The 27,721-nt window shown below is 50.9% G+C and overlaps 1 protein-coding gene across 5 annotated transcripts in view; it reads left to right on the top strand.

Moving 5' to 3' along the window:
• Positions 1-26,394, top strand: part of SAMD4A (sterile alpha motif domain containing 4A) — a 62,206-nt gene extending 35,812 nt beyond the window's left edge. For 2 of the 5 annotated variants that reach the window (XM_015865815.3, XM_085549683.1), the window contains 9 exons: positions 10,342-10,605; positions 14,693-14,802; positions 15,379-15,465; positions 16,709-17,003; positions 17,618-17,703; positions 18,372-18,490; positions 19,614-19,815; positions 20,132-20,258; positions 21,300-22,353. In XM_015865815.3, the coding sequence (XP_015721301.2) occupies positions 10,342-10,605; positions 14,693-14,802; positions 15,379-15,465; positions 16,709-17,003; positions 17,618-17,703; positions 18,372-18,490; positions 19,614-19,815; positions 20,132-20,258; positions 21,300-21,493 (1,484 nt within the window). In that variant the 3' untranslated portion in view covers positions 21,494-22,353. Of the gene's footprint in view, positions 1-10,341; positions 10,606-14,692; positions 14,803-15,378; positions 15,466-16,708; positions 17,004-17,617; positions 17,704-18,371; positions 18,491-19,613; positions 19,816-20,131; positions 20,259-21,299; positions 22,354-23,210 lie in introns of those variants that run through there. The other 3 variants (XM_015865818.2, XM_015865820.3, XM_015865819.2) reach the window with 3 other exon arrangements.
• The last annotated feature ends 1,327 nt before the right edge of the window (positions 26,395-27,721 follow it).

The raw sequence follows: 27,721 nt of genomic DNA, 5'->3' as shown, positions 1-27,721 counted from the left end.
AAAAGGTTGCTGGAGAGGACAGAAAAGCAGCCAGAAAGCTGTGAGAGCAAAACGGTGTGTTATGGAGGGCAGCCCCTTCTGTTTCATGCAGCTCCAGCCAGGTTTTCAGCTCCAGAAGTTCCCAAAGCAGGCAGCTGATGCTTCATTTCCAAAAGCAACCTGGGGACCTGGAAGGGGATGGGATAAGGGCATTGTGTTGAGAAGCAGGGCTGGGTTCTGGAATCTTTGAGAACAACCCCTTTAATCTGCAGAAGGGAGAGGTGTGAAGCTGGTGGTGACTGAGAGGATTAGTTGTGAAGTTCTCTGTGTGGATAAGCTATGAAGCTCTTCCTTATTGAGATCCTGCCAAGTTTTGGTGGGGACAGCACAGAGCTCAGCCCAAAGTTTGGACACTGGGAAGGTGCCGTGGTTGGGACTTTGTCACTGGTGGTGAATGGAGGTGTAGTGAAGTTCTGGCTTTCTTAGAGCAGCTTGGGAGAGGAGCAGAGCATCTTCTCAGTGAGCTCCTGCACTGTGTGGTTGTTGTGTCCTTGTACCCAATGACACATGGCTTCTGCTCAGAGACCTTCCTTGGGTTCTGTATCATTGGATCTTGCCGGTTGGGCCATGCAAACAAGCACGTTCCCCTAACACATGCTTTTTGTCCTCATTTTAGCACAGTCTTCTCACCCTGCCCTTCCCTGGCTCTGTTCAACCCCTCTCCACCTGTTACTGGGATGTTCTTGTCCAAAGCACTGACAGTCCCTTCCTATTCCTGTCCCAGGGCTGCTTCACCTGGTTCCTGGTTCCCTGCTTCTATCTGTGCTGTTGGAGCTGACTAATAGCAATAAATGCCCATTCCTCCCCAAAATTTAGTATGCTTTTGCTCCCTCTCCAGCCTTCCCCACTGGGCACCTCCCTAAGACACAAGGGATACAGGGAGCACTTGCAGTGAGGCATTGGTTTCTCCATCAGCCTATGGAAAGAACCATGAAATGGCTGGAAGCTGTAAAATGCTTACTTATGGCTGTTGTTTTTCCTCTCCTCTAATCAGTGCTTTATTAGGTTGTGTTTTAAATGAACAGCAACAGGAGATGCAGTTCTGAATTCATATGCAGCCCAGCCCCTGCCTCTCCAGCACCCATCTTTGTCACCTAGCAATTAGCAGAAAGGGATTTAGCAGCATCTCCGCAGGCACTGGTTGATGTTCCCATCCTGTCCCATTAACGAAGCTCTCCTGGCTTAGAGCAGATCAGAGAGCAGCACGTGTGGCTTTGGAACCAAGTCAGGCAGCACTGGGAGGTGATACAAGGGTTGGCAGCAGCTCTGACTTCCTGGCTCCTGGTACCTTGTGATTGCACAACATGGGGCTTCTTCATTGCCTTGCATGGGGCAGAGGATAGCTGTGTCAGAGTGACCGAGCCGCATGGGAAAGGTTAAACGAGTGAGAAGAGTCATTAATACATTTGCAACTGTACAGTTAAACCTCTCAGTGTCTATTTTTCTTATTTTTTGTTATCCCTCCTCGTGATGTTTGCATGGCTGGAAGCTTTGCGTGCCAGGGAGGGGATTGGAATAGGTGGCTGCAGGAGGGATTTGGGTCCTTGCATTGTGAGCTAGAAGTAGGGAGGTATGAGCTTAATCTGAGGATGATGTGGGTGAAGGTGACACCAGCTGTGCCAGTGGCTGTCCCAGTGATGTGCTCCAGGGAGACCTGAGGTGTCATGGAGCTTTGGGATGGTCAGCCAAGAGGGGAAAGACCTCACTGATCCAGGTCAGGCTTGCAGGAAAAGAGCCTGCGACAAAACAAGCTTTGGCTGCAGCAGGTTAATCATTGACAAGCTGGGTAAGAAGCACTGGGTCTTAAAGGACACTTCTCAATAAGCTGCTTTATGTGAATTTGTTGTATGGCCGTGGCCCTTTGCCACAGTGGTCCCAGCACAGTGTCCCCCGCCTGGACCAGGTCCCCCTTGTGTCCCCACAGCACCATCACACCCATGTCATTCTGCTGTGGGATTTAATCACAGAATCGTTTAGATTGGAAAAGGCCATTATGATAACAAGTCCAGCCCCAACCCACCCCCACCATGCCCACTGACCATGTCCCTCAGTGCCATATCATTGGACTGCACAGCTCCTGCTGGTTCATTTGGGTGCCAGTGAGCTCAGACAACCTGCATGTGCAACCGGAGGCCACGCTCTGTGAGTTTGGTCCTGAGTTTCCTTAGTGCAATATTTACTTGGACAGAAGCACAGTGAGTCCACAGATAGATGCTCAAAACCAAACACAGCCGGCCAGCCTTTGTCCCAGCCCCTCGAATCACTCACTACATCCATAAATCTCCTATGCCAAAGCAAAGCCCTCAAGCACTCACTATTTATTTAGGTTTTACTGCTATTCTTGTTGGGTTCTCCTCTCCCCAGGAGGTGTTGATGTGGGCAGGGCTCAGCCTATCGATATCTGCTTCCAGCACCAGCATGGGGCAGAGCCCTTCCTGGAGGAGCAGTGTCTAGAGGTACCTGTGCCTGATGTGGTGGCACAATTAAACTCAGTTGAATCAGAGCAGAGCCCCGAGCTCTGTGCTCAGAGCTCAATGACCAAGAGGCATGAAATAGAAGCTGTAGAGGAGTGTTTCTCCTGGGCTCTGACCCTGTTCTCTGCCATATGTAATCGGTTCCATCTGGGCATGATCTGGCTTCCAGCTGGGTTTCTTTTGTCAAGTAAAAGCCCAGCACAGCTTAACCCTGTGTTTTCCCCTCCTCTGCTCCCAGTGTATCACCAAGGGATAGCTGTGTTACTTCTTTTGTTGATTTATGGTGAGATTTTCCTGCATTCCTACCCCTGGTGTAGAGCCAGAGCACATAAGGTCCCTGTGGAGGTCAGGTCCCCAGACAAGCCAGCCCTACAGAAAGCCTCATTCATAGAGAATTTCCCCCAGATACTTGAATGAAATCAGGTGAAATGTGTGCATCACAGATCAGTGATGGATGGATGAGGTCAGAGACCTCATTATGGAATATCCCACAGAGAGTGATCCTGGGCGTTGAGGATGTCATCAGGCAGAAGAGATGTCACAGACCCTGGTATTCCAGTGTCACTGCTCTGAGCAGAGCTTGGACCAGCACTGACAGCCACACTTCTGCTGCTGAACAAATGTGCATGGTGCAGTCTGCCATTCCCACAGAATTCCCTGCCAGAAAACCCATGTTTGTCTCCAAGGAGAGGAGGAGAGTGAGCGGTACGATACAGAGGAAATATGCTGCTATGTAACTTCCTCATCCCACAAGAGAAAATTATCTTCTCTTGTCCTAAACCTGAAGAGAAGGAATAAATCAGCCTTTGATGCAAGCCAGCAGTGCTTGCTCTTGCCCGGATTCCTTTCTCTGCACTTACATTGCCAAATCTTGCTGGATTTTTGGGGATTTATAGAATCATTCAGGATGGAAAAGACCACTAAGATTCCCCAGCCCAACCCCACCCCACCATGCCCACTATCTGTGTCCCTCAGTGCAATATGTCCATAGTTCTTGAGCACCTCCAGGGATGGGGACTCTGCCACCTCCCTGTGCAGCAGTTCCACTGCATCACCACTCTTTTCAGAGGAGACTTTTTTCCTAATTTCCAATCTGAACCTGCCCTGGCACAACTTAAGGCCATCACCTCTTGTCCTACCACTAGTTGCCTCCATTTACCCCAGTTCTGAGCTTCCTGGTGATGAGAGAACAAAGTGGTGGGGCTTTTCCTCATCAGGGAATTAAGGTAGAGAAAACAGCACCAAGAAAGTGCTTGCCATGGACTGAGTATGAGTATCTTGACTTTTTGTCCTGCAGCGTTGTGCAATAGGCCATTGCCACAGGAAGGAACCCACCATTGGACTCAGTATCATGGCAGCAGGACGGGAGCTGCATGTTTTAACCTTGGTTTGGGTTGGGTTGATGGGCAACTTGCAACTACAACACTCCCAGGTGTAGATTTGCTGTTGTGCATGGAGGGAGTTGTGTGTCGAGCCGGTGCCTTTCAGACATCGCCGTACTGGGATGGGGTCCCTCAACACACCCATCATCCTCATTGCTTAGGGATGGCAACATATGGAGCTTATAAAACCTTAGTTGCACTCTGATGGTTTTTGCTTTTTTCTCTCTTTTCAGTGATTGGTTCTGCAAAGCGTGTTGGCCTTTATCGTGCTGAGCCTTTCAGCCATGGTAGAGCAGGGCAACTGTTGTCTTTCTCATGCCCTCTAGTGTTGCTTGTAATGATCGGAGAACATTTGTAGGAGTTGCTGTTTGCCGGAGTCCCTTCACTACAATATCTCACTTGTTCTGTAGCTTGAAAACAGGAGGAGGCGTACAGAGAGAAGGTGTGAGCAGAGTTGTGTGAGCGGGGTTGTGTGAGTAGAGTTGTTTTTCCACATCCATGCAGAGTACACACAGATATACCAGCAGATGGGACCGAGAGGGGGAGACAGTGTCTTCTACATCAGCACTGAACATCAGGTACAGATTTCCTGGCCCTTCTCTAAATTCACTTTGCTCCTGAGAGATGTGGCCCATTAACCTGCAGAGCATCTCTTAGCAAGGCAGGGCTGGGGCTTGGTGGAAGACAAGAGATCCCTCCATCTCAGGAGCATTTGGTGGGGTTGAACCAGTCTTGCTGTGCTGTTGTGCCTTCAGCTTTAGGGGCATGAGATCTGACCCTTGCCTGTATCCTTTAGCTATCAGATTTTTGCCTTCCTGGCAAATGGGCTCCAAGGAGGCCATCAAATTTGGGAAGCCCTCTTAGAAACATAGAATCATGGAAACATTAAGGTTGGAAAAGACCACTAAGATCATTTACTCCAACCGTCAACCCCTCCCCACCATGCCTTTTAACCACATCCCTCACTGTTCTTCTAGCAACACATGGGGATGCTCCCATCCTCCTGCATTGGCACTGGGGGTTGAATAGCTGCAAGCAGGAGGATGCAGCTCCTTTGCTGCCTCTGCTTCCCTTACAGCTGCTGGGGTGCCTCAGGGGGACACTGAGAAGCAGCAGCAGTGGTTTTGTGCCTTATACTGTGGTTCTTGGGATTCCTGTCACCAGTGAATGGTGTTTTTGTCCTGGGAGCAGCACAGAGAATGCCAGCACTGCTGATTGATGCTCTGTGAGCTGTGAGTGAAATCAGACATCCCCACTAATTCTTCCAGCCCCCTCAGCTGCCACCAGGGTTTCCTGATGGATGGATCCTCTTAGAGCTGGGTGTATTTCACCTGGTGCCCACCGGCACAGACCGCAGTGAGCTGTAGTTGCTCATGCACTGAGCTCTGCTCTCCCCCTCGGATCTGGCAAATAAATAACTAAAGGAAGATCAGCTCTGCTTCCAGCAGGAGGGCAGCGATGCACACACACGGTTTGGGTTTATCTCATGTCAATCCCAACTGCAGCACTGTGCTGGGAATGGCTGCGTTATCCCAGATCCGCAGCGTGCAGCTATTTAATTAACTTCTGACTTCTGGTTTAAAGGAGCAGCGTGCAAAACAGTTATTTACTTCATTTGGAAATCCTTTTAATCGTTGCTGTAATTACAGCTTCCTGCTCTTTTTTTGGATATTTTTCTTAGCTGGGGGGAGGAGGGGGAATATTTGCTGTTCTCCTTGTGGTTATCACATCCTTCAAATTACTAAAAGAGGCTGGGATAATAGGTCTAGTGATTATATATAGGCACCATCTGCTCTGTGGCTGCTTCCTATCAAAGTGCAGCGAGGAGAGCGCTAGGAGGATATTTTCTCTCCAGCTATATTAAGACTGTTTCCATCTCGGCTCCAAAGCAAAGCTCTCTGAATGCAAATGGATCGAATGCGCTGTAATCAATGGCTTGTTTTTGGCAGCCTTGAAGCCGAGTCTTTTTTTTTTTTCCCTCTCTCTTTCTTTCTTCCTGTTTTTTTTTCCCCTCCTCAAATTTGCTGTTCCTATTCATTATGCAATTCAGTGCTCAGTGTTTGCTTTTAATTGCGGTCCCCGCCGTTTGCTGAGTAATGCAGACTCGCGTTAGCACGGAGATCCCTGCTGAAACGTCGGAGGAAATGCGGGTGTTTCAGGATGATTGGGGTGGATCTGTAGCACACACCAGCTCTCGGTTTGCAGAGGAGGCAGAAAGCTGAGATGGGTTGATTTGGGATGACAGTGGGAAAAAGGCAATGTGATAAGAGCTCTTGGGTGGTGCTGATGGAGGCTGGTGGGGACGGTGCATGCCCGCATCCTGCTGAGCATCCCGGCTGGCTGGGGCTGGGCTGAGATGCAGAGGAGCATCTAAATGAGCAAAAATGGGCTAAAAAAAGGGAAAAGTGAGGAGAAAATCCCAGTTTGGACAAGTCAGCGAGCGTGGAAGAGATTTCAGTACTGTGTGGCACAGCAGCTGGTCCTATTTCAGAGTGAAAACATCCCTTTCAGATGCAATCATAGAATTATAGAATCATTAAGGCTGGAAATTCCCAACCCCAGCCCACCCCACCATGCCCACTGCCCACGTCCCTCAGTGCCACATCGCCATGGCTATGGAGCACCCCCAGGGATGGTAAACCCACCGCTCCTGGGCAGCTGTGCCACTGCAGCACTGCTCTTAAAATAATAATATAATATATTAAAATAATAAATCCTTCCTGATACCCAACCTGAGCCTACCCTGCTGCAGCTTGGGGTCATTCCCTCTCACCCTATTGCCAGTTAACCTGGCATCCATCTCTTCCACTTGACCTGCTCAAAGTCCTTTGCTTATCCTACAGGTTGCACATTGCTCTGTGGAGGCACGTTGCCAACTTAAGTCTTCCAGCTTGGTCTCTAGAATAATGATATGGAGGATGGAGGGGGTTTTCCATTCAAAGAGTATTATGTTGTAGAAGCTAATGAAGATGTTTCTCAGGCTGGGGGTCTTACTAGTGGCCCATGCAATGCATGTTGGAGGCATCCCACAGGGTTTTGTCTACATCCAGGCTTGAAACATGGTTTGAAGCTTCCATGGCTGCACTTGACCACACCAGATACCACCCTGGGTTTGCCAAAGGGATCCAGGAGCTCCTAGCAAAACTTAATTCATTCTAAGCTAATGGCTGAGGCTCTGCTTAGCACAGAAGCATTATTATTAATGGATCTGAATTCCCCGGGGGTGATTTGTGTATGAATGTATGAGAGAAACTGTGTTTCTTGGCCAGGAGTACAGGGCACTGCACCCACCTGGCTCAGGGCAGACCCGCTGCCCCCCAGTGCCCATTGCCTGCTCCATTCCCAGCCCAGCCTGGATGGGGCCCCACAAGAGCTGTGACACTGACAAATGGGTTATTGTTGCTCTGTCCAGTGCTCTTCTTGAACAGGAAACAGCATTTTAAAGCGTCGTGGGGTTTTTTTGGTTTTGGTGTTGGGTTGGTTTTTTTTGGAGTTTGCACAACAGGCTTTTCTGCTGTCTGTGCTTCTTCCTGATTCCTTGGCTCAAGGCTCGCTTTGCAGTGCGGTGCTTTCCCTATGCAGCAGTTAAAGGGATGTGAGGTTGGTTTAAAGGGCACCTCAGCAGCTCGGAGTGTCACCCCGAAGCCAGATTATGAGGTGAATGATGCTGAACCTGAGAAGCATGGGGGTGACCCGAGTTTGCTCCTCTCTGCTCTGTTCCTCCTACAGCATCCCATAGCCAGGAGCCTGGATGCAGACCCTCTCCCTCTCTACCCCTTTATTTTTGTCCCCTGGAAACACGACGCCAAGCTTGATCTGAAACCCAAGAGTGCTTCAGCAGCACCGCATGCATTTCTCAGTGCTGGCTCTGGGTTATTTATTATATTTTTCCCTAGGATGCCAAACATCTCGAGCTGATCTCACAGGCAGTGAGGCAGACAGTTATATTTAGCAGTGATGGCCAGGTTGTGGCTGTCCATGGTTTGGGTGTGATTTAGGAGCTTTATTGCAGCAATGGGCTGAGGCTGCCCAAGATAGAGCACGTGCAGCGCATTTATTTTAGCAGAAGACCAAAGGAGCAGATTATACCAGCTCAGCCTTTGGCATCTCCAGCTTCACCTCAGACCACCCAAAAAGTGCTCCAAAATCAGGGAAGGAGGTGATGCTTTCAGGGTCATCAGCTGCATCTGTTATTTCAAGAAGCAGAAAGCAGAAGCCCAAGCAGCAGCATTCATCAGCGTGCCAACAAATGGGCACCAGCAGCGTGGTCTGCATGGGTCCAGAGCAACAAATATGATTCATGCTCCTGACTTAAGCATTGCCTGCCAGCTCCAGGGCCTCCTACCACTCTTACAAAGTAAGATTGTAATGTGCAGCATCCTTTTTTGGAGGAGTTTCCCTACAGCATCGCTCAGGAGCTGTGTGAATGGGCTCAGACAGCAGCCTGCTGGATGCTGCCTTTGTGCTATCTCGGGAGAAGAAGTGGAACTGATTTTTATGTGTTGCACTGGGTGGTTTCTAATTGTTCCTGACCATCCTGCAGAGTCCATTATTTTTCCACCAGCTGATGCCGGCTTCTAATTAGGGGATGCAAAATGAAGATGGAAGAGCAGCACTTTGCAAGAGGATGGCTGCTCAGGAGGAAATCCGTGCTGGATTTAAGCCCAGAGCATCCTCTTACTTGGGGAGAGGACAGCTTGCAGGCAGCAGTGCTGTGCTCCCTATAAGCTATCCTATGATGATCCGACAGTCAGCTCATGCCCTGCAAGCTCCTGTGCTGCCCATACCCCATTCCTGCACCTCTCCTCTGCACAAGTATTCCCTTAAAGGAATTTATCCTACAATAATTCGGGTGACCTCAGTCCCCTGGATGTTACAGGGCTTGGCACAGTTCGGCTTTCCTGGCCGAGCCACCAGCACTTAAATACCTCATCCAAGAAAATCTGAAATACTTCTGTTTTCCCATCAGGAAGTGCTGCAACTTTAGGAAACGCTGCTTTGAAAACAATTCCAGGTCTGCACTGACGTCCTTTTCTGCCAAGAGGCTTCTGCAGGGCATCTCTGTAGTTGTTAAATGGGAAGAGAGCAGATTCCTCACCACCAGCCACTCCTTCTGCATGATGCTTGCAGTACGTGCCAGCAGGGAAGGCCCTCTCAGCAATAGGAGCACTGGAGATGTGCACTGATTACCCCACAGGGGAATCATGGGCTGGGAGGGCAGTGAGGCACTGGCACAGGTTGCCCAGAGAGGTGATGGTGCCCCATCCCTGCAGACAGCCAAGGTCAGGCTGGATGGGGCTGTGAGCACTGATGGAGCTGTGGGTGTCCCTGTGCATTGCAGGAGTGGAACCAGACAGCCTTTAAGACACCACTCCCTGGGCAGCTGTGCCACTGCATCACTGCTGTTTCAGAGAGTAAATGGTTCCTAATATCCAACCTGGAGCAACTCGAGGCCATCACCCCTCACCCTAAGTGCAAGATTTCGGCTTGATGATAACTTAAGATCTGTAAGACAGGATGCTGTACTTGACTGAGAGGCAAGGAAATACCCATCCATTGTAAATGCTTTCTCAAGAAATAATTCCAAATGCCAGCAGTCAGCCTTTGCTCTTTATCCAGCATCGTCAAAATCATCTGTTAGAAAGAAATTGAGCTTGATGCTGTTAAAATTTCAGGCATACAAACATGCAGAAAACTGGGAGGGAAAGCAAATCCGAAGCTTCCCAAGGAGAATTCTGCAGTCGGGGGACTCAGACTCACCTCCGTGTCCAGGCTGTGCTTTTCCTGCTGCTTTGCATTTTGCTTTCTGGGGGAAGGCAGCGTGCAGATGAAAGCGTGCCTGCTGGGCTGGGGAGCGGGGATGCTCTCATTACTGACGATAGCTCAGCTGACTGCAGGTGCTTGGTAGGACTTCAAGAGATCTGTTTGGGTAATAAGTTCCTCCACAGTTACCTTAGGCAGATGAGCAAATGCTCTTGCTTCAGGGCACGAGCTGAGTGCTAACCCAGAGGGAAAAGCTTCCCCTTCTGAAAAGCTTCCAAGGGTTGGTTCTGGGGCAGCGTGATGGTAGCAGGGTATTTAATGAGCTCAGCGTAGCTGCTTGAAATTTCCCATTCTGCCTGAAATACCATCCACATCCTCCTTGCCAGGCAGGCAGCGGCTCCTTTTTTTTGGCTGGAGAGAAGCCCGTGGCCCACCCTTCCCAAATCTTCCCCATGGAGCTCATGTAATCCCATCTTGTTGCAGGTACTGGGAGGCAAAGAGTAAAGACAGGGCAGGATTCCAGCACCCTGAGCCTCACAAAGCCCCCGGCACTGTGCCGAGTCACCACCCATTTGATTTTTTTTTATATATATAAACCTACATATCTATATTTTTTGGGGGGACTCTGCTGCATCCTGGGCCGCGAGGGGGGAATAACCTGTTTGATTTTATGTTTTTTTCAGTTCTCTCAGGCCAGACACACCACAGCCCTTTGAAACGCTCTGTGTCCCTTACCCCACCCATGAATGTGCCAAACCAGCCTCTAGGACATGGATGGATGTCTCATGAGGACTTACGAGCTAGAGGACCCCAGTGCATCCCTTCCGATCATGCCCCCCTGTCTCCACAAAGCAGTGTAGCCTCTTCGGGAAGTGGTGGGAGTGAACATTTAGAAGATCAGCCTTCCGCTCGTAACACATTCCAGGAGGAAGGGAGTGGTATGAAAGGTGAGTGACAACTGAGATGCCTTCCCCCCCCCCTTTTTGCCCCCGTCTGCTCCCAGGACCTTTTTGGGGCCGTTTTGGGGAACACGGGCTTTGGTTGCACCATTGTTGGCCTCATCGTTGCATCATTTTGGTTGGTCTCACCATTGTAGGGTGATGGGTTAGGCTCCAAAAACCTGCATTTTCTCCATATCCCGTGGGTTTTAGCTGCGAGTGGTGCTCTCTTCCTCTTCCATTTATCCAATTACAGTGAAAAATAAGTTTAGCAAGTCACGGCTCATTCATCATTGCGGTGGTTGATGTGACCAAAACCCCACCAAGTATCTGGGGCTCAGGATGCTTGTTTGCACTGACTTTATCCGGCGTATTTTGGTTGTTTTTCCCATTTTGCCTGCTTTTCACAGAGACTTTCAGTAAGTAAGGCAGAAATGAGACCTCATTGCTGCAAAGATGGAGGGCAGACGTCAGGCTGTAGGGGAATGAATGGCTGTAACAGTGTGGAATGGGCAAACTCACAGCCTGCGTGTTCTTGTGAGCAGAGAAAATGACTGGAAATGAACTCACAGCTAGCGGAGACTTATTTAAACAACTGCTGTCAGGCATGCAGCGTAAAGCAGTGCCAGCAGGAACAGTTGCTTCTCATTAATGCAAAGCGGCTCTTAAGCGCAAAGACTTGATGACGTACCAGAATAAGGAAACGTACTTTTCAATAGTCACAAGGGCTGATTTTGTTCTAATTGCAGACAGATCTGGGTATGGATGAGTCCTCTGTAATGTGGAGCAGTATTTGAAGTGGCATGGTGTGGCTTTCTGTGATTTACATGGAGGAAATGCATGGAAACACTCCTGGTTTGCCCTGTGATGCTGAGTGCTGAGCCCCATCCCTGGTTCGGCTTTGCCCTGGGATGTTGCCTTGGGGCAGTGGCCAGGGGCTGTGGATGTGACAGTTGGGGTTTCTAATGGGCTCTGCTCACTAACAAGCTTGTAATTAGGGAGCTCGGGCAGGGAGAGCCACGTCAGGGCAGGTGGCACAGAGTGTGTCTTCCTCATATGACATTTCTATGGGTTTCTGCTGGTGGGGCTCTTGGCTGAGCTTCACTCTGCATGACTACAACCTGGGCGGGTGGTAATTTTCCCAAAGAAATGCATTGAATCCCCCACACCTCACCCATATGGCCAAGCCCATTCAGTTTCCTTTGTAGAACCAAATACAACAACCAGAGGTGCTGTTGCCCATCAGGATCTTCCTCACCCAACCCGGTCTCTTTGTCACCCCTTCCCCTCCTCTCCCCTCTCAACATGATGCTTCATTCACATCCCTGCTCTGTTCCCCCACTGCTGAGTCAGCCAGTCTGCTTCTGTCACGCATTTGGGGACATGCAAACCAGATGTCTGCAGCCCCTGGTCTCATGCCCAAAGTCCGTCGTGCCGTCCGCTCAGCTGTATTTCATCCAAGCTGAACTGATCTGTTTTATTCCCAGTTTTCTAAACTTGGGGTTGTGCTTCCTTCTCTCCTCTGGGTTTCTTCCATAAAGCCCATATCCTTCTGAAGACGTGTTGCCCAGAGCTGGGCTCTGTATCAGGGCTGAGCAGAGAGGAGTTGGTTTCCACATGGGCATGGTTCTGGTGCTGTGCATCTTATGCTCAAATAACACAACACTGGCTGCGTGCAGCCCATTGTATCCCCACATCTACTCTGCAGAAAGTACTGCCCGTTCCCTGCCCTCATTCTGTGCCGTTTGCTGTTCCTACATCCGTGCACAACTTCATGCATTCTTATTGGATTGCGTCTTATTTCATCCAGACCTGGTTCTGGCTCTGCCAAGTCCGTTCTGAACTGCAGCCACATCTTCCAAAGTGCCTTCCCCAAACTTGTTCTCTCTTCCACCCTCCAAGGCATCCATTGGATGCATTGGGGCCCACCAGAGACCCCCACCCTTGGTTAATCTCCCCTGACGTTACATATTTCTCTATTTCCCATCTATCTTCATGCTGAAGGAAACACATAGGAGGCCCCATCCTGCTGCTCACATTAGACACAGCATTCTGGGCTGTCATGCTACGACTTAGCAATTAGATCCCAATAATTGGTGATTAAGGAGTAGCTCTGTGTGTGGAAGGCCAGCTCAGTGCTCCATGGGGTCACTGGGGAGTTGGACTTTCCAAGGGCCATGAAATCACTTTATGCAGCCTTGCACATCCTTATTTTCTGCAGGGTTCCATGTGAGTGTGAAGGTGAGTCTCTCTTCTGCCAGTGTCCAGTTGGACTTTCCCATTGACTTTGTTCTGTGCTAAATGTCCCCAGGGAACAGGGGAACAGGCAGATCTCTAAGTGTGCTGTCACCAGAATGTTGGGTTTCCCATAAATGAAGCTGAGATTCAGACCAGCTCTGTGCTGGACACTTGCTGTTAATAGCTTTTCATTTCTCAAAGCAGAAAAGTGGTGTGAGACTTTTGGTAGCGGGGTTTAGAATTGTTGTGTGTTGAGACTCTTGGAAAATGGCAAACTTGAACTTGTCTGCACTTGGTAACTGCTTTGCCCCCTTGTTGGGTGTGAAGTTCATCTCCTTCAGACACTGTATGAGGGATTTTATTGGAACATGAGACCTGACTTGTGTCAGTGCTGTCAGTGGGGAGGATGGTTTGGGTTGGAAGGGACCATCCAGTCCCAGCTGCTGCCATGGACAGGGACACCTCCCACCAGCCCAGGGTGCCCAAGGCCCCATCCAGCCTGATGTTGGGCACTGCAGGGATGGAGCAGGAGGTCTTAGCAGGTGGGAGCTTTGCCTGTTTGCAAATGAAAACATACTGGGGACTTGCTGAGGTGGACTGAGTGTGGCAGTGGGGCCTTTGCAGGGATGAGACATGGGCGACCCTCCTTTAGGATGGTCTGTGTGTGGGGAAGTGGATACTCCTCATCCCTTAATGGGCACACTGAGCAGGCAGAGCCCAGGGAGCTCCTTCCCCTCCCACCCCTTGTGCATGGTCAGTGCCACCATATGCTTTGTCTTACGTGAGTGTGGGCTTTAATGATGTTTGGAGCTGAAATACTGCTTTTTATTCCTATGCTACCCAGTGCAGGCTGAGATGGTGCTGGTAGATACCTCATGGATGAGGCAGGGGACGAGGACTGATGGGACTGTTGGGATTACTGGGGGTGCCAGTGGAGTGCAATGGGCTTGGCAGGCGGTGGTGGTGCTGTTCAGGTGCTAAATGAGTCAAGTCCCAATCTGCCAGAGTATCTGAAGCCTTTAGGACACAGAGCAGAAGCATTACTATGGGCTGAACCTGTCACCTGCAGAACCCAGGGGTGGGCTGGAGCTGCAGAAGTGGGTTTTGGGGACCATCTTTGACAGCACTTCACTTCTCTGTGCTCTAACATAAAATGACAATCTCTTTGTTTCTCTTTAAGCAGCTGTTTAAATTTTCAGCACACCTCGTCTTCCCTCACGCCATAAATCAGTGTCTGTCAGCTGCAGCACAGCCATTTGCTGGTATTAAGCTCAACCCCACCGTTCTCTTCTGCAGCTTCCATGTTTCCAATAAAGCATAAGGAACGTGCCCATGCCATGGCACAACACCAGCCCCCCCCGTATAGCATCACCAAATCACATGGCTGCAGATGGGCATCAAGGTGGCCAACTCAGCTTTAGGGTCATTTTGTGAAGGCCCCCTCTGTAGGGACTGAGTGAACAGCAGCTGGTCTGGATCCACTGAGCTTGGTGGGATGCTTTGTGGTGGCTGGAGCAGATGCTGGGATGTATCTTAATGGTTTTATCTTGGGTGTAGAGTAGGTAAGAGTGATTGGATCAGAGTGGTTTCAAGAGCCAGGGAGCTAACTCATGGCAACAGGTACCCCAGGTGCTCATCCAGGGTCCTCCCTCCCATCATACCCATAGCATCTCACCCTCTGTAGGGCCCCTTGAAGTTCAGCTGGGTGCCTGAAGCATCAGTGGGATGGCAGGTGGGGAAAGCAGCCCTTAAGAACCCCTCTGTTGCCTCCTCAATTGACCTAGCTGTTGATACCTCTCATCGTTAAGCAGCATCATAACTAACGTGGAGCTCTTGTCCCATTGCCCTTGTGCTGCAGATGTTCCAGCCTGGCTGAAGAGTCTCCGGCTGCACAAGTACGCCGCGCTCTTCTCACAGATGACGTACGAGGAGATGATGGCCCTCACTGAATGCCAGCTCGAGGCACAAGTAGGTCTGCAGGAGGACACAAGGCCATCAGCCCCAGCACATCCCATTGGCAACAGGACGCCCAGGATGCGTCTTGTGCCCTCATGGGTTGGAGACCAAACAGCAAAAGGAACATGGAGCCTTGGGAGAGTGAAAAACTCATTGTACTTTGAGAAGGCCACATCCCTGATTTCTTACTGGAATTCCCATCTTCTTCAAAGTCACAGGGAGCTGTGCTTGGGGTTTGGCCTTGCTGGGATTCAGGGATTTGGGCGTTCTGGGGGCACAGTATTCAAGCTGTAGCTCCTGGAAGGCAGTGGGGCTTTGGTGGCTGATAAACCTTGGAAAATGTCCCCTGTCTCAGCTTACACCTGTGTTAGCCTTGGTGTAAAATAGTCCAGGCAACACCTTTGCTTTCACTGGTTGAGATACAGCAGCATAGGGCTGGGTTAGCTGGAAATCTACGTCTCCATTTTCTTTGCAGACCAGAAGTGGGGTTAATTTATAGCAACCCTTTCCATCTTGGAGGGAAGGGCTTTGGGTTGGTCATGCACTCCTATGGAAACGGTAATGCCAGGCTGTGTGCTGTCTTTGCAGAACGTTACCAAAGGCGCGAGACACAAAATAGTCATCAGCATCCAAAAGCTAAAAGAAAGACAAAACCTGCTCAAATCATTAGAAAGGGTAAGTAATCACAATGATTCCTGTTTTTCCCCACAGACCCACTGGGATCAGCTCGCCCGACCTTTTGCTATTTGTTACTGGGATATTGTATTATATTTAATTGCACCATCCTCCAACAGCAACCAGCACAGCCTCCCGCCGGGGGCCTTTAAATACCTCTGTGGTGCGTTGCTATTTATTGGTGTTTTCCTTTGCTCACTGCTTCACTATTTATTTATAATACAGGATTGTACTTGGAGTATTGCGGGAGCTAATTAAGCCATATTTACTGCCATATGTCAATAATTACTATAAAATCCAAGAGACAGCCCACTGAATTGAGCTCACCTCAGTGATGTGTTTTCCAGCCTCTACTCCCACCTCTCCACATAAGTTTTGGGATATTGTATTGACCATGAGCCCAGCCCAGCCAGTTATACAGGGAGGGAAGTGCTAGAGGCTGCTTTGCATAGAATCATAGACTCAGAGCAGAGAATAGCTTGGGTTGGGAAGGACCTAATGCCCAGCTTTTTGTCCACCAGCTCCCTCCAGTCCTCAGCAGGGCGGCTCTCAGTGAGTTCTCCTTGTGGTCTGTACACACGGCTGGGATTGCCCTGACCCAAGCGAGCACTTTGACCTCATTGAACCTCATGAGGTTCACGTGGGCTCATTTCTCAAGCCTGTCCAGCTCCCTCTGGATGGCACTCACAGCTCACACGCTGGGTGTGGGGCTGGGGGATCTCCCTGTTCCACACTGTGCTGGGACTCAGAACTGCTGGATTTGGGAGGAGGCATCTCTGGTTTTCCAGGCTTTTTTTTAATCCTGAGGTTAAGCAAGACTATGTGTGTGTGGGACTTGATTAATTTGGGGCATTGTCTTGCTGCTAAAGATTTGCTGCTTTCTTGGAAAGAGGCCGCTCCACCCTCTCTGCCGGTCAGCAGAGCAGCAGATTTCCCCAGAAAATATTGCCCAACAGCCTGACGTCATTCATTTCTGTGTCTCCAGGCTGATTTTTTTTGCTGCAGGGATTTCAGTTCAGCTGCAGGCTTCTCAGAGAGCTGTGGGTGCCCCATCCCTGGAGGCACCCAAGGCCATAGATGGGGTTTTGGGCATCCTGATCTGAAGGGAGGTGTCCCTGCCCTGGGGCTGGGTGGGCTTTAAGGTCTCTTCCAACCCAAACCATCCCATGCTTAGTGGTGCTGGTCTGGTTTGTAAGCAGTGCCCTTTTGTCACCACAAATCCTCCCTTGCCTTGAACCTGCAGGACATCCTGGAAGGTGGCAACCTGCGTGTCCCGCTGCAGGAACTACACCAAATGATCCTCACCCCCATCAAAGCCTACTCTTCCCAAATCTCCAGCCCAGAGGAGCACAGCCGGGACACGGACTCTCATCACCCCCCATCTCTGCTGGGCTCAGACAACCAGGGCTCCGATGGCAAGGACTCTGCAGCAGGGGGCATGCAGCAGCATCACCTGCCGGGCTGTGAGGGAGAGTCGGGGGGCGGCCCTTTGCCTGAAGGTGACCTGCCTGGACAGTTCACAAGGGTGATGGGGAAAGGTGAGCGAGGTTTTGTGGGTGTCCCACACAGGCCAGATGGGTCTGAGCCCCTTCTTAAACTGCAGGTTGGGTGCAGGACACTCAAACATACAGGTGGTGTTCCATAGGGGGTGTAGGGTTTGCATTGAGATCGGTGTGCCAGGAGGTGGATAGTAGAAGTGTGAAGTAGGGAGCAGCATCATACGCCATACACAGGGCTGCTGCAGCAGGTATTTCAGACACGTCCTGCTTCCCTTCCATGGTATCTGGGGCGTTCATGCTGGCTGCATCCAACAGGTGTGTACAGAAGACCCAGAATAGAAAGAAACTTTCTGGGGTGCAGAGGGGAACAGCAACCCTGTTAAAAACCTGCTGTTTTGACAGCATGCCTTTCACATGTTGTAATGGGGAGATGGGAAGGGGGCAGGTCCTGCGCTCCTGGCTTGCTCAGGTCTAATTCTGGGGACTGATCTAGATGGACACCAGTGTAACTGAGAACAAAATCTGGCCCTAAATATAGGACAGGAATTAGACCTGCTTTTTTTTCCTCATTGATAGAAGGGAAGGGGGGATCCAAGGCCCTGATCCCAACTCAGCACTACGTTCACATTGATTTTCCCTTCTCTTTCTTGCAGTGTGCACACAACTTTTAGTTTCCCGACCCGATGAAGAGAATATAAGCTCCTATTTACAGCTTATAGACAAATGTCTAATACACGAGGTGAGTTGTGACAGATCTTGTTGTTCTCATCCCTTAGAAACTGTTTCCAAAGTATCTGTTTATGTAAACGCTCTGGTTTCTAACACAAATATTTTTGGGGAGTATTAATAGTAATTCTGGTGCCGGTAGGGTGCATAGAAACACTGCTCCCCCAGTGCTAACATGATGGCGTGGATGTGGAGCTGGGAAGTGCCTCGTGCCAGCCTGGCTCTGCTAAGCTCCAAGCTGTGCATGCAGCTTAAATAAAAGAGAAGCTGATTTGTGAGCAGCCGAGGGGTGTTCCCACTGAGCTGGTACCCCTGGGGACCCCTGGTGATGGTGCAAGAGGTACAGCTGCACCCTGGCAGGGATAGGGGAATCTCTGAGTGTTGGGGCTTTTTTTTTTTCATAGAATCATAATATATCACAAATTGGAAGAGACCCATAAAGATCATCGAGTCCAATTCCTGGCTCCACACAGGACCACCCAAAAATCAGACCATATGTCTGAGAGCAGAGTCCAGATGCTTCATGAACTCTGGCAGCTCAGGGCTGTGACCGCAGCCATGGGATCGTGCCGCTGCCTGCTGCTTTCTGCATGTGCACATACACAGCCCTACTCACTCCTTGCAGAAAAATACTCACGTGTTTCCTATTTTTCTCCTTTTTTTTTGTTTTGGGGTGGACAGGCGTTTACAGAGATCCAGAAGAAACGGCTGTTGTCATGGAAGCAGCAGGTGCAAAAACTCTTTAGGTCTTTCCCTCGGAAATCCCTCCTGGAGCTGTCGGGCTATCGGCAGCAGCGGAGGTATGTGGGCACCGGGGAGGATGGAGGGGTGGCAAACAGTCCTGGAGCTGCGTTTTGAATTGGGATGCTCATGCTGCTGCTGCTTGATGCTACCCCACAGCCTGGCCCCAATCCCAGGCATCTAACAGATTAAATCCATCCAGAAGCAGGAGGGCAGCGTGATTGCACCCATTTCACAGATGGGAAGCTCAGCCAGCGAGGAGCTGAGCAAGCAGAGGGCATCCCCGGGCCACTTCTCACCCTGCCTACTTCCCTCCTGCCTTCTGCTCATTAGATCAGGGCTGGAGTTGCACCAAAAAGCCATCAGAAAGCTGGCAGATAGATTGGAAACCTGCTGTTAGGGAGCACGGTGCTATGAACACATTGTTTACTCATCCACGATGATACTGGGGTTCGGGTGATCCTAGCATGCAGTTGGGTTGTTTCAAGAACAAGCTATTTTTAGACCAGTTTGAAGAATAACGTCAGCCTTTTGCTTCGTTCTGCTAAATATATGTGATTGCAATCAGCATTCCTCACTGCCAGAGCAAGAGGGGGTGGTGGGCAGAGGGGATGTGGCTGTGCCTTGTACTTTGCATTTCATAGAGGCCTGTCAGGATCATAGGGTGGCTTGAATTGGAAGGGACCTTAAAGGTCACCTGGTTCCAACCCTACCATGGAGAGGGCCGTGGTCTCAGGTCTGCCCCCCTTTGGTCCATTTGTGACTGCCTGATCTTGGGTCTGGGCCATTCTGCTGTGGACCTGGGATTGTGGTGTTAGAGTTGGTCCTGCCACCTGGCTGCCTTTCACTCAGTCTGTCCCAAGTAATATCGTGGCTATGAAGGCCATTATGACCAGATCTTACCAAACTGGGGCCATCTCAGAGAGGGCTTTGTTCATTACAATGAACCTCTTGAAAGAGGAGGTTCCAACAGCATGAGCTGAGCCTTTATCAGTCGCTAAAGAATCCACACGGGACAGAATTCTTTTGTGGCCCAGCTGCAAGATGACTTTAAATCAGACCCCAAGAAACCAGACTCTGTGAACCCATGGTCAGCGGGTGGGAGGGCACAGAGCCCCAAGACCTGATTGCAACCATCAGAAACCCACCTCCAGTCTCACCCCAGCCTTTCTCTCTCTGCAGCCGAGGCTTTGGGCAGTCCAACTCCTTACCAACAGCCGGATCCGCCGGGGCAGGGCTGGGCAGGCGAAACCCCCGCCAGTTCCAGATCCCCTCCCGCAACCTCCCCACCGCCCGCCTGGGGCTGCTGGGTCCCAGTGGGCTGCTGGGCACCCCACAGCGCAGCCCCGCTGCCAGCCCCGCCATCCTCAAGCAAGGCAGACAGGTCGGTCGTGCTCGTGGCTTTGTGAGTGACCTGTGGAGTAGGGAGGGCAGCTGGGTGCTCAGAGTGGGAGAACTGAGCCAAAGGGGTACTTCGGTATTGATATACAGGGGGTATGTGTGTATTACTAAATACCTGGCAAGAGGGCGGAGAGGCTTAGATGGATGGGGATGGGAGCATCGCTGTCCCCACACAAACCGGTTCCCTTCTTCCAGCATTTCCCATCTGCCACCAGTTTTCATCTCCCACCGTCTCCCACCCAACACCACCTCCCATCTCCCACCAGTTCCCACCTCACTCTGTTCTTTTCATCCCACAGAACCTCTGGTTTGCCAACCCTGGGGGCAGCAACAGCATGCCCAGCCGGAGCCACAGCTCAGTGCAGAGGACGCGCTCGCTGCCGGTGCACACCTCCCCACAGACCATGCTGATGTTCCAGCAGCCAGGTAGGAAGCAAGTGTTTGCCTTTTTGCTTCTCCTCATCCCATGGTATGGAAGCGGCTGTGCAGGCTGATAGCCAACCTTGCTCTTATTTGGGACATCATGCCACCAGGATGCCTTCGGGATGGGTTGAAGCAGAGATACCGCTTGGCCCTACATATGACACCCCAGCCGTGTTGGTGCCTTGCATAGCTTCTCTCTGGGGCAGTTCACTTTACGGGGCACGCTGTCGCTCTGTGGTCACTTTGTCACTTGCATGTGGCCTCAGTGTGGAAGAAGCGACTCGATGTCTCAGAGGAAATTGTTTTGCTAATGCTTATGAAAGTGAATGTTCCCCTCTGTGCTTCCCTCCTGAACACCTGTAAAATGTTCCATATGAGCTCAAGGAGCTCCTGGAGGAGCATCCTCTAATTCAGTGGTTCCTATGGAGTTCCTATCCTTCCCATGGGGATGCTTGTCCCTGTTTCTCTGGGCAGCCCTCCGTCACCCTTTGAGCATGGCTTTTCTTACTGCGGCAGTTCATATGGGGCATTACAACCCCTGACAGACTGGGACCAAGCGTGGCCTCCCACGTGTGCTCTATTTAAAGCTGGCACTGTGTGTGACCCACAGGCTGAAATGCCGCCGGGCTGGGGGTACGGATCACTTACAGCTGGGGTATTTTGGGACAGGGCGATGGAGAAGCCAAGGGACAGCAGCAGCACCTACAGCCCTCAGACCCATCCATCTTGTGTTGCCACGACGGCTCCACCTGATTTATTGGATCGGAAATATAGGATTTGTAGGATAGGAAAGGGAGTGTAGGATTTATAGGATGGGAAATACGCTGATAGGAAATGTAGGAGAAACACGATGATTGTTGCAAACTTCCCTTTTCTGAGGTTATTGCACTGGAACAAGGAGTGCTAAGTACAGCAGTGGTGCACTGGGATGCGGGTTGGTGTTGGTTGGAGTGGGAGAACCCCAACCAAGGGGCAGCCAGAGGGGTGCAGGGCAGGTCCCCAGTGTGTCCCCTGACCCAGCTCTCTCATCCCCATCTCTTGCAGAGTTCCAGGTGCCGGTGACTGAACCTGACATCAACAACAGGCTGGAGTCCCTGTGCCTGAGCATGACGGAGCATGCGCTCAGCGGTGAGCACTCCCTCCTCCTTGGGCTCTTCCAGCATGTCCAGGCGGCCTCAGCCAAACCCCCCAGGGGCTGCCCCACACCCCCTAAGGGCTGGGACCAGCTTTGGCTGTGAGACATGGGACAGGGTGGGATGGTTGCTGCTCCCATGGAGGGGTCTCACCAGCTCTGTCGGTGCAGAGGGGTAAAACTGAACGCAGGGATTGTGCTTGGTGCTGGCACAGCCTGTGCTTTTAGCCACTAGTTAGCTTGCTAATCATCATTAGTGTTAGCTCACTAGTCTGCTGTTAATTAATGACAAAGCCACCCGAGCACTTGAATGGTGCACAGGCTTCAGAGAGTGCTTTACCCCTCTGCCAGCCCAAGCCCTCCTTTGCTGGGGGACATGGGGGTCCCCAGGGCCGGAGCCGTCCCATTGGGGTCGCGGCAATGCTGGCAGCCTGGGGCACGCATGGGGACACGGAGCAGGGAGGGAGGAGGAGGGCCAGGCTGCAAGAAGTGCAAGAGGGCAGCCCAAGGAGGCACCGGACACGCCGTGACGCAGCGGACCCGGATGGCGTGAGGACGCCAGGATGGGACGAGCTGAGCAACCCTCATCGCCCAGAGCCTCCTGAATGCACAGCCCCAAAAAGCATGGACTGTCGGATGGTGGAGGATGGGAACCCACGGGGAGGACACAGCTCCATGCAGCGATGGCACTGCCCAGGGACAGGGACGTGGGAGCAAGGACTGGCCGTGGCAGCAGGGCGCTGGCCGTGGGCACAAGGACACTGGTGGCACCAACGCGTTCCTGCAGCGCGCGCCCAGGCGAGGCTTAGCTGTGTTGTTCCTCTGCAGGGTACTGCTCCTCCAAGTCATTTGTTCTTTCCAGGTCGCATCCCCCCGAGCCTCTCCAAACCAGCTGTGCTAAAAATAGCTCTGCAGAAACAACAACAATAATAATAATAATAATAAACCTTTGGGGGAAAAAAAAAACATCTAAGAGTAACAAACCTGTTTGTTTTCAAGTCTCAAATCCTGCCTGGCTGAGCAGAACAGGCAGTGCTCTGTTGGGCTGGGCGCAGACCCTGCTGTGTGCTGCCCCTCAGTACCCCCTGAGTGTAATGCAGCCCATTCTGCAGTGTGCAGAGTGTGGGAGGGAGAGGGCAGCGCTGCTCTGCACCCCAGGGATTGGGATGGGGTTTGGTGGGGAGCCATTGAGGAGGGTTGGGTATGTGCTGTTCTACATGCAGGGGTGCATCTTGTGCTGGGGGTGGGGAGGTGGAAATAGGGTTGGAGTGCGCTTTGTGCCCCGTGGGAGCCTCCTTGTGCACTGGGAGAAAGTGAGGGGATGCTCACAGTGGGTTCGGTTGTGCAGCTTTGGGGTGGGTGGCACTTCCTTGGCTGCAGGGCTGTGGGCTGGTCACATCCCTGCTGTGCTGGGCTGAAGGGGCTGTGGGGCTTTTATCAATGGGTAGTGCTGGGTTGGATGATCTGGAAAGGAGCAAGGCGGTACCCCAGGACTGGCTCCATCCCAATGTGCTGGAATGGGGAGTCCCAAACTCATGCCCACATTGCTACCAAGCTGTCAGGAACCTCCTGCTCATGGAAAAGGGAACATTGGGCTGTGGCAGGAGCACAACCCCACCCCAGCCATGGTACCGCTGTGGGCTGCAAAGGACTTTGGGACGAGAACTGCTGTATCAGTCCCCCCAAGACCCTATTGCCACCCTAGGGGAGGATGGATGGGGAACAGCCCCACTTCCATCCCACTTCAGGGGATGACCAGGGACAGTCAGGAATGGAGCAGTGTGACCCTATGGCCTCCCCTAACTCTGCCTTCCTACTTGCAGATGGTGTCGACCGGACCTCCACCATCTAGAGGAGGACAGCCTGATGGCGGCGGTGCTGATGGGAGAAGAACTGCTGCGGGTCCAGCGGAGAGGTCCGGGCACGGGAGCCTCAGCGACAGCTTGCATCCTTTCTGTCTTTCTCTCTCTTCCTCTCTTTTCTCCTGTTTTAATTCGGTGAACGTGTAGATTGTCCTTGTGAACATACCATTAGACTTGAAATTTGTGTTGTCCTTTCTTACATCCGTGCTATAAATGAAAAGGGGGGAGGGGAGGGAAGGAGTGGGGGAGGGGATGGCAAAGATGGCAAAGAAAGAAACAACGCTGAGAAAAACTAACAGCAAAAAATGCCTGGGGTTGTGGCAGAGAAGTGCTGTGGTTTCACCATGGGCAGTGAATGTCACCTGTGTGTGACCAAAGCCCATAGGGGAGCATTTACCATAGGGGACCCCGCGGGTGCTGCCAGATGCCCGGTCCTTGTCCTCATCCCATTGGGGCCGGGCTGTAGCCTATGCAAAAAAAAAAAAGTGCCCCTTGGGATGGATGGAAATGTCGGCTTAATTATAAAAACCAAAACCAAACACACACACACAAAAATAAGCAAAAACAAACCTGCCTTTCTGTTTTGCAAAGAGCACCAGACGCAGAGCTCCGTCCGTCGGTGCGGTGTCGTGGGGCTCCCCGTCCTGCTGCCAGGTTGTGTCTGGCCGCCATCGAGGCAGCAGACAGTGAAGGGCCGGGGATGTCGGTGAGGGGCGATGCGGTGAGCAGTGATGTCTGTGTCTCATGTCTTGTGTGTGTGGTAGCGGGAAGGTGCTGCATCCTGGGTTTGCACATCTGCTCGGCCTGCCCAAACCAATGGCCACCAGATGAGGGGACGTTTTGGAAGAGCAGAGAACCAAAACTAAAAAAAAAAGTGGCATAAAAAGTGTCATGGAGGGGACATGAATGATGGTGGCCACCCCCTCATGGCCTCAGTGGAGGAAATGCATTAACGCCTAAAGAAATCTGAATGCTCAGTGTGGGAAGTGAATGGCCGTGGTGCCCTCTGGATGGGTTTGCTGTAAGCACTGCAGTCTGTCCCTACTAATGGAATGCAGTGGGATTCAGGCCCTACTCTCATATATGAAGTGGTTGGGTTCCCAATGTTGGCTCAACCCATTACACCAATGGGCAGCTCCAGTTGGGGTTTGCCCAGCAGTGCTGGTTGTGCAGCTCTCGGCAGATGTACAAATCCATTGGCAATGCAGCATTTTTAAGTAGTTTTATATGCATCTATATATATATATATGTATAGACACACATATATATATATATATATAAAGAAGTGCCAAATGCAATGTTTTACGTTTGCTGTTCCTTGGTTTGCTGTTGACCAGGAGGTGTTGAGGCGATGTTTATGTGGGGGAGCGGAGAAAGGAGAAGCAAAGTAGGGAGTGCTATGGGACAAGCAGGGCAGGGAGGTACGAGGAAGGCCCAAAATCCTATTTATTCCTTTGCTGAATATAGAAACAGAGGTTATCCGATTGTTAAGAGAGCTTATTTTGGATATATTACACACGAACGTGCTATGGCTGGTAACCATGATGGTGTCTGTTATTAACAATTGACTAATCATTCGGGGTTTTTTTGTATGTTGTTGGGGTTTGTTTGTTTGTTCTCTTTCTCAAAGCTTGTTTTCCATGGGCAGTGTATGGGTTAATGGCTCTTCCGTCGTGTTTGCTGTTTCTTGTTGTTTTAAGTAAGGAAAAGTGGCTTTGGTTTCCATTTTGGAAGTCCCTCCTGGCTCTGTCGGAGCCCTGCACTGAGTGCAGGTAACAGCAGAGCTCTTGTTCAAAGGAGCGAATCCAATCCTGACTATTTATGAGAAGACACAACACGTGCCAAAAAAAAAAAAGAAAAAAAAGAAAAAAAAGAAAAAAAATTTAAAAAAAAAAAGAAAAAACACTAAAAAAAAAGGAAAAAAAAAAAAACCCCAAACCAGTTGCATGAATAAGGCTGTGAAGTCAAATATTTAGTAATAACGCGGCAGTGCCTTTCTTTTTTGTATTCACCCATTTCCCTCCCCACCCCCCTTCAACACGTGCAACTGTTCCCTCCACCCGCGGCCCCGGCAGCTCCTGGTGCTGCTGCTGCCCCACACCCTGTACCCACAGCCCCACTGGGGCAGCCCTATTGGGGCCGCGACGCTGAGGATAAGCCCATTTCTTTTGAGGTGTCGCCGTCCCGCTGGGGATGAGCCCTTTGCTGAGCCGGGAGAGGGGCAACCCGATGCTTGTCGGCTCATAATGAAGTCTAACATTGGGGAAGGGGGTCATCCCGGTGCACCCCCCACCACGCTGTGATCCCGCATCGCAGGGTCCGGGTCAGCACTTGGCGTTGAGGATTAATGGTGTCACTTTCCTCCTTGGGTCGGGCTGTATTTTGGATGTGCCTGATGGATAAAAAAGTAGGTCCCGCAGACGTCGTTATTTGCACACACACACACACACACACACATACACACACACAGAGCTACGAGAACACTAAAAGTTGCTTTTATACGAGTCATCAAGAGTTTGCAAAAGTGAGTTTTATTTTTTGTATTCCTTTATCTTTACTTAAAGGTGAATGTGTATTCCTCTGGGAGGAATAGGAAGAAAAAATAAAATAAAAATTAAATAAATAAATAAAACCACAACCAAACAGGAATGTTAATAATGTTAAACAGAATAACTTCCTCCCTTATTAATATATAACCCTTCTGTATTTATGCCTATTGTAAGCTGGCTTCCAAGAGCTTTGACCTCTCTTCTGTTGCATGCCGTTCCCGGGCAGCCCTTTATTGTACATGCATGCCTTTAGTCCTGTTTCCTCTGTACAAAGTTAGTGCCCACAAAGAGATATTTTTGCCTAGTTCATGTTGCCAAGCAATGCCTATTTTTTCAGCTCTTGTCATATATGGAAATAGCATGTTTGTTACATGTTACAGCTTCCCGATAGCCAGAAATACTCATGTTTGGAGATGCTGGTCTTTGCAAGTGTACAGTTTTCCAATGTTGTTACCGGTGAAACACCCTCGTGATTTCAACTTGCTCCAATGTATTTATTACTCATTTGCTCCCGTGTAACTAGGAGTCATGGCTATATTTCATATCGACGTTATATTGAAAGTGAAGGGAGATGATTAATACAAGGTTTTGTAACACTGGCGTGTGCCGCCTCTTCATTTACTCCCTCTTTGTCAAGGTGGCTGAGAGCCAAAAGGAAAGCACGGAGTAAAGGCTGCGATGGGAGGGAAGGGTGCTCAGCTCCGCAGGGCGGTTGTGTTTTCCTTCCGTAAGTCCCACTGTAGGAGTTGGGTAGATAGATATCACCAGCCTTCCTTCCACATCCTTCACCTGTCCCATTGGGATGTGGGCAGTGTGGATACCAAGGTCACGACTCCTGGTTTTTCCTTATTTCCTTGGCTTTCTTGGCACCAAGGAAGGGAAGAAGCCACAGCTCTTGTTTTAGCACTAAGCCGATGTTAGCGGGGCTGTAGGAGGCACAGCTCAGAGCAGATCGTCCCACCCAACCCATGGTGGGTGCTCAGAGCCTTCCTTGTCTGCTTGGGTTTGGGACAGCCCCAATGCATCACCTTTTCCAGGGTTAGACAGCCCTTATGATGAAAATAAAGCAACATCTGGCATTTAAATGGAATTTCCTTGACTTCAACTTGTGGCCATTGCATCTCGTAGCTCTGAGAAGAGCCTAGCTCTGCCATTTTTACCCCCATAAGCTCCTGAGCTTCTCAAGGCCAAGCAACCCCAGAACTCCCAGCTCCTTCTGCTCACCAGGTACTGGCCCCAGTATGTCCATGGGGCCTTGCTATGGCCCTGCTGAGCCACATGAGGTTCCTCTTTGCCCATCCCTACAACTCAGTGAAGTCCCTCAGGATGGCATCGTACCAACCCAGAGGTGGAGATGTGGAACTGAGGGACATGGGCAGTGGGTGTGGGGGGTGTTAGGGTTGGGCTTGGGGGTCTTGGAGGTCTTTTCTAAGCTGAATGATGCCATGAATCCCCCTGGTGAATCCATGCTGACTGCTCCCCACAACCTACGTGTCCTTCAGGAGCCTGGAGATGGTGCCAGGATCAGCTCCCCCAGCACCTTCAGGCTCTCAAGGGTGCATCCCAACAGCCCCCAATGTTCACATCAGCCCCAACTCCTGTGGCTTCAATGACAAACAACAGCATTGAGTGCAACCTCAGCAAGGCTCCTGCTACCTCAAGCTGCTCCTGGGCAGTGCAGGAAGGGCCAACCCTGGAGGGAAGGACTCATCACAGTGCTCTATCCCACCCAAATTACCCTGCCCAGGGCTTGGGCTCACTGCACACAGGGCACCAACCACGCTGCACTGTGCTAAGAAAAGCATTACCTAAAACTCAGCCAGATGCTTTTTCCTTCCATAAACAAGTTTGACTTTCCACATACGTGCGTCTGCAGTCTGGATTTCAAAGCACGTGTTTGTTGTGCTACTACCGAATGAAAAG

This window comes from Coturnix japonica, chromosome 5 (assembly GCF_054131305.1).
Source record: "Coturnix japonica strain WE chromosome 5, WE-NBRP24, whole genome shotgun sequence".
NCBI classification, from domain to species: Eukaryota; Metazoa; Chordata; class Aves; order Galliformes; family Phasianidae; genus Coturnix; species Coturnix japonica.
This window is presented reverse-complemented; position numbering and strand designations above follow the sequence as displayed.